Source organism: Corapipo altera, unplaced genomic scaffold, assembly GCF_003945725.1.
Source record: "Corapipo altera isolate COAL_440 unplaced genomic scaffold, ASM394572v1 308, whole genome shotgun sequence".
Taxonomy (NCBI): domain Eukaryota; kingdom Metazoa; phylum Chordata; class Aves; order Passeriformes; family Pipridae; genus Corapipo; species Corapipo altera.
In genome coordinates this window covers 5,668,820-5,675,664 of record NW_020884925.1, presented here as the reverse complement: position 1 = coordinate 5,675,664, position 6,845 = coordinate 5,668,820, and the positions used below count along the sequence as shown (strand labels likewise).

The window sequence follows — 6,845 nt, the reverse complement described above, 5'->3', positions numbered from 1 at the left end:
TGGGCCAGCTCAGTCTCTCCCCAGCAGGGCAGTCCCTACCTTCACTCGGCTCACGGCCTCCTGCGCCTGCATCATGCGGATGTTTTTGGAGGGGTTGCGCTCCGAGAGCAGCTGAGTAGAGCCCAGGTAATTGGCTGCAAAGATGATCCCATCGATGAGGTCTTCGGGTTCACAAGGGCCTGGAACTGACAGGAGACATTTATTGTTACTGCCTTGCAAAAGAGTGGAGAAAGAGGAGACACTGAGTAAGGGACAGTGCAGTTTGAACAACCTTTTTAATACTGTTTTTAATGTGAAACAGGTGAAGAAGTCTAGTGCAAAGTAAATTCTGTTTTTCCCTATAATTATTTCCCACAAAACCCCAGCACATTAACTGAACATACAGTATTTATAACATTGCACAATGGTTTGACTGTGGAATTCTATAGGAGAATAATTGGAAAATTCTTCCTGTGTTGCACTGCTAAACACATTAGGATTATTTACAAGTTTCAGAAGCGCTAATAGGTACCTTTACCATAACTTTCTTACTATTTATAGCTGTTACAGAGCATGAGCTAAACTTCTGTTTGAATACAGAGTTGTGTTTTCACTTTTTTTTTTTTTTTGAGATGTTTGTAAAGTACAGAGTCCCTAAACCTCATCTCTGGCAAAAATACTAACGAACAAAGGGCACAAAGGTGTACTTTGCTTCAACAAAAGTCCAGTGTGAAACTCAACATAAGAAAGTTTGGGAAAAAAGCAAAGCAGGCCTCTTGATGCTGTTTAGTCATGTGTAAGGCCTGAATTCAGAGAAAGTTTTCTTTAAACCTTCATTCAACAAATACACTTAGTATTAATTACATTGTGACTTCAATGACATTCTAACATTATCTTGCATTTTGCAAGTTGTTTCTTTCAAAGGATGCAAAAGGGGGCAGAGAGAACAGAATAAAACCTAGTATTTATATCATATTGGGACTGTGCACATCATCCCCTTCATTAAGCTGTTAAGCTTTACATCTAACTTGAGTAGATCAATAAAAAACAGCCACTCCAGACTTTGGCCGAAATCTCTTGATAGTGAATATTTTTTGTTTCTTGACAGTTTTATAAAAGAAATTTGCTTTGAACTAGATCAACTTGCCAGCTCCTAACACATTTCTGGAAGTATGTTAATCTTGTGTGAGGAGGAAAATGACACCAAAAAGTAATATTAATTTAAAAAAATAAGTTTATTGTTCAGTGTTCAATTTATTTATAATCAATTCAATGTGGAGGATTATTATGCGGAGAAGGAAGAATTTATGGCATGCTGTTGCTGATTAAATGTACTGAAAAAGTGTTTCACACCTATAACTTTTAGTGAGAATTTCTATTCTTCATTTTCCCATTTAATTTAGCAGAACTCTTCCTACAGAAAATAAACATGATTAAAAGAAGTGACTCTCCTCTTCAAGCAATACTTCCCTGCAGTTCACTGAATGAAATCAAAATGAAAATTCCACAAGAACTCCATTCCTACATCTCTGTTCCTCCTTGCTTTCATCTTTGTACCATTACATTTTCCAGCACATGGAGCATGTATTTGATATGATACCTCTTCTGATGGTGTTGGTCATATGTTTTTTCAGGCCTAAAACAGTTTCATACATCTCTACTTGATATTGGCACCTTGTTTCAAGGGTAGCAGAGAGGGAAATTAATTAAAGATGGGAATTTAATGTTAAGTTAGTAAAACTTCATTAGATAGCTGCACCAACATGCTCATTCAAAATTAAAGTGTCTTTAATTTTGTTTTCCTTCATTCACTTCAGGCTAAGTAAATCAGTCTAAATTGAATCCAGATTGCTTTAACTCTGAAATATGCTTACCCATATAATGTTTAAATCAGTTTAAGTAAACTCCTTTAGCAGGTAATTTAGATTCATTTTCTTGAAATACTTTGTGTCTGAAGACAAGTAAAATTCAATTCTTGGTGCAAATTCTAATACACTCATTACCACATCAAGCAAAGACCAAAACTCTAAGAGTCTGCAGGATTTGTCAACAAAAAAAGTTGTGCTGGCTATTTGAAATATAACCATTCCCTTCGTCTAACTCCTTTCCATCCCAAAAGCTCTAGATGAACTCAGGAGTTTGTTTTCTTTCTGTGATTCTGTTTCTCTTCAATTATTTCCAAGTATGTTGAATTTGGCCCACTTCTGGTGTATCTGTGCTTTGTACATCTTCAAGCAAGACATTTCTGTCTTGGTTTCTCAGTCGCTGATAGGCTACACAACAATTCCTTCTCATGTCTTGCCTGTTTGGTGATAGCAATGGTGCTTTTAACTAATTTGTATGAATAACTTCTTGAACATGGAAATAACCTAAGATGTTAAGCAATTTTATAATCCTAATGTTATTTATTGGGATTCTTTAGAGACTGGGGTTTTTTGGATGGATATAGTTTCATCATTTCTTCATGGCATTAGAAAGTGATTTTTTTGTGGAATCATTATACGAGCAGCAACATCTGCTACATCATATATAAATCAACAGCATGTATAAAATGCTTACGGCAATAAATAATACAGAAAAAAACCACCAAAAAAATCCATGTTGTGCAGAAAACAGTTCCATACATTTCCCATCATGAAGGCAATGTAGGCAGTTGTCAGGTAAAATAAGACATCTGTGGAAAGGGTGGAATGGTACTGAAAATTGCCAGGGTCAAATTGGTTACCTGAGTGTTTTCTTCCCTTATCTCTGTCTGCTTTAAATAATACAAAAATGCAGACTTGGCTGAGGTCCCACTTAAGCATGACCTTGACTGCAAGCATGTGTAAGGCTTACTGATGAGGAAGGGAAGGAGGAAGAGATTTCAAACCTGATGGTTAGTTTGATATCAGCAAAGATTGGAATTTTATGTTGAGTATTGGTGCTTAAACATTAGGTAACTATTTCTGAAAAATCTAAATTTCTGCACCATCCTATCAATGTAATAGAGATTACTTGGTTTTCTGCTGATCTATTAATGCAACAAGCATAAACATATTTCTAGACCAAGTAGACTAGGTGTAAACATTTTAAAATTAACTTTTGTATTCATAAAATAAGAAAAATACTCATTTAGTAATTCAGTATAACTGAATTTAATAATCATTTAATACATATTTTTATATCTATCTAAAATCATGTGTAACCCAAGGATTCAGACAGTATTTAGAAACTGCACTCAGAGCACTGAAGCATCTTCAACTTCCTGCTGCTCTATCACACTCCATGAAGTCACTGAGGGCTTGGGATATGGGGCACTGCAGCACATTTTGCATAAGGAGTAAATGGACACAGCATAAGTCACCTTTCAGAATGCCGATCTACAACTTCCATATTTTGGCTGATTTCTTTACTTCATCACATTTGTTACTGTGCAAGGGTGATTTCTGGTGATACAACAGAGAGCAAAAAAGCCAGAACCACTGAACATGGAACTAATTACCACTACAAGCACGTAGTGGTATCACTATTGAAACAATTCCAACAGCAAAAGGACACATTTCCAACATTTTTGGGCCTGTTATCTATTTTTTTTACATTCACATGCATATGAAAGATCTTATGTATTAACAGAGATACAGATATAGCTCCTGTAGTTAAGGAGTCATGTTGAAAGTGCTTTAAACACAAATATCAATATAACCAGAAGATGTTTGTGGTATGACTGTCAAAGCTCAGGGAAGAACACCAGTGTTGGCTTTCTCTTTTTTAACGTGTGGAAGGGTCTCTACATACAAACTAATAATAAAAACTGTGGTTTTCTTTGAATTCAGAGAGCAGTCACGTAAGCTATCATAAGCTCCTAGTGGGCCATGTATTTATTTATGTTAGACCATGCCATATAATACCTGCAACAGAGAAAACCTGACAGCTTATTTTCACATACTGTGCAGCTACAGGAAAAATCAGAGAAAGCAAAATGATTAACTAAAAAGAAAAGTATTATGCTATGTAAAAGGGTATTCTGACCCCTTTCCAACAGAGTACTGAGATGACTGCTATGGAAAGAAAAAGACATAAACTTTTTATCCAAACAAAATTAAAATGTGCAGTTACATCTGCAAGTGCTGCAAGGGGTGAATTCTCCAGCCTGTTTTAGAGCTCCACGCTGGCCTTGCTTTGTGGTTGTCCACTGGACAATCAGCTCATCACAAAGTACCAGCCTGCTTTCTTGTCTCTGCCCCTTGTGAAGAATGCATTTGAATTTACCTCTGTTTAGGGCCCGTTAGCCAGTACATGCCAAGTGTTCCATGTAATGTCCCTCAGATGTCAATCTCAAGGAACAAACTCTGATCTTTCCATTTGTTCTAGCTCTTTAAGGAAATTACTGAAAACAGAAGATGCATGTCAAGCTGGTGAGATCAGAGACTAAAAGAAATATGTGTTGGACACTCTAGTATTATTCTAAATTGCATTTTTTCCTGATTTGAGAATGGCATTAAAAATTAAGTTTTATGGTCTCTATTGTGTGAGTCATGGCAGATCTAAGGGGTTAGGTCCTTGAACGTCTCCTACTGTTGTTTTTTAGTTCACAGTGCAGACAGTTCCTTTGCAGGAAGAGCTCTATGCATTTCCCCCATAAAAAGTTCTTCAGCTGTCTGTGAATCAGAGAGTGATAATGTTTTTCAGTACAATCCTAATTTAATTCTGTCCACCTTCTTGTGTTAATAAATTGACTTATTTTTCTTCAAACAGAATATATGTAATAGCAGTGCAAAGGAGATTGAAAAAACATGTAAAAGCATTGCTCTCCTAAACAGAGGACTGGATTACTGGCTTTCTGTCAGTTCAGGAGAACCTTTCCATTTGTGCTGACAACTGAGATTTCCAGAGTGCAACAATGGGCCATAAAGAACACAAGGCTCTGTATGTTCATAACTCTCCACCCTGCTGGGGTCCACTGTTACCACCTTTTCTAACCCCTTCCAGGTTTGTAGTTGTCTCCATCTTCACCTGAATTTTTCTGCTCCTCCTTTTTATCACCACTATGCTCCCATTGCCATGGGGAAGCATGAAAATGTTAAATACTTCCATACCTCAACTTCTCAGTTTTCTGAAAAGTTTTCTCTTGGGTTTGACTGGTTTTTAGAACTGTGATCTTTAATATATACTAAAGTATTTGCTTTCACTTTGTCCTACTTTAACTATGGATGATGTCAAACTTACCATCAACAAAACTTGGAAAGGAAGACACTTTCTTTGTCTGTTGAGAAATAAAAATGGTATAGTTGTAACCAAATAACTTTCACACAACGAAGTGAATTCATATTATATTTAAATAGCTGACCACTGCCACACAGCCACTATTCAGCACAGTGAAACACTTTACATCACAGTCATGAACCCAACCTAAGTGTTACAGAGTGTACCTGGAATCTATTTTAAGCAGATGCCAACACACAAAAAAATAAGGGAGGCAGGGTAAGACCATGAAAATGATCTAAGAAGTCAGCTGTCAAATGAGCAATACAAACCAGCAATTCCCAGTCCAATAATTTGTCCATAGATCACATTGCCTATTAATGATATATCAATTTTCCAATTAAGAACATTTAACAAAGCAAGATTCTGGGTCAGTGAATAAAAAGAACTGCCCCTGACTGCACAGTATACAGTACTACACCTGATCCTAGCAGGGGCCACAACAGTGCTCTTTTTTTACACTACTGTCTGTATTCTCAATAAACAAATCCTTCCATTCCTCATCTTTTGCCAGTCTCCTCAGTCAATCCTGTTTCCAGGAAAGAGGCTGATTTCTCCATTATGGGACATTCTAAAGAAATGTCTCTTCATTAATATAACGGGCTACAGGCTAAATACGTTACATTTTCAGACAACAGACTTCTGCTTTTAAGTCTGAATATCATTTCATTGTGTCTCGCCTCAAGCATAACTCATTCTGCTTTCTTAGATGTCTTTGCTCCAGCCCTCAGTGACAAGAGTGGGTCTGTCTGTCACTGTATCTCTTCACAGCTGACTGAGCCAGGCCTGACACTGGGAGTGGGGTGGGGGAGGAACAGAAGACAATTTCTTCTTTATGCTACTTTTGCTCTCCAATAATCCAAAAAGAGAACTTCTGAAGTGTTCTCCTTATCTCATCAGAAAATTTTAGACTTGAGTACATGCCATGTACAGTTACATAAAATGAATGAGGCAGTAAAAATTCATGGGTATAGTTCAGAGACTTTTCAGAGTAGGCAGACATGGTATTTACTGTCAGCTCAGGAAAAGAAACAGAGCCTAAGTATAGGTGTGTGAGAGGGAGAAAGCTGACAATCTGATGCCTGCTTTCCCTCGAGGAATGCTCAGGAAGGCAGATAGCAGGGAGGCCTGGCAGCCCAGGGTACCTACCTCAGGTGTGTTATTATTGTCAACTGGCCCATTGAGGTCTGAACGCTGCTGCTTCCTTGGCTGTTCCAAACCATTGCACATCTGAAAGAAAAAGGAAAGGATTTCAGATCCTTTTGTTTTCTGAAAAGCTTCAAAACATAAGTGGAAGTCAATGGTGCACAGATAATTAGAAAATTCTCACCAGATTAAATTTACTTAAAAAAATCACAAAACACCAACATATGAAACTCTATTTAGCATGTTCTCTATTACTTATCTGTAGTTATTTATGTACAATCAATATTCATTACTGGTACAGAAATATGAAAATGTGATATAACAGAATTTCCTATTGTAACTTAGCAAATATTAGTTTCATACAAAAATGTTGTGTTTACTTAAAATAAAATACCTACTTTGATGATAAGACATTTCAATTATCATTAAGTAGCAGTTATACTACTGATTTAAATTTAAATAATTTTAGTTCAATGCAA

General features: G+C 36.7%; 1 protein-coding gene across 4 annotated transcripts in view; it reads right to left on the bottom strand.

The window, feature by feature from the left end:
• APBA2 (amyloid beta precursor protein binding family A member 2) overlaps nt 1–6,845 on the bottom strand; it is a 97,113-nt gene that overhangs the window by 24,284 nt on the left and 65,984 nt on the right. For all 4 annotated transcript variants that reach the window (XR_003530051.1, XM_027657568.1, XM_027657567.1 and 1 more), the window contains 3 exons: nt 6,370–6,450; nt 5,185–5,221; nt 40–185 (listed from right to left, as the gene is read on the bottom strand). Coding sequence is in view for 3 of the 4 variants with exons in the window: in XM_027657568.1 (XP_027513369.1) it covers nt 40–185; nt 5,185–5,221; nt 6,370–6,450 (264 nt within the window). In the remaining variant the exon portion in view is untranslated. The remainder of the gene's footprint in view (nt 1–39; nt 186–5,184; nt 5,222–6,369; nt 6,451–6,845) is intronic.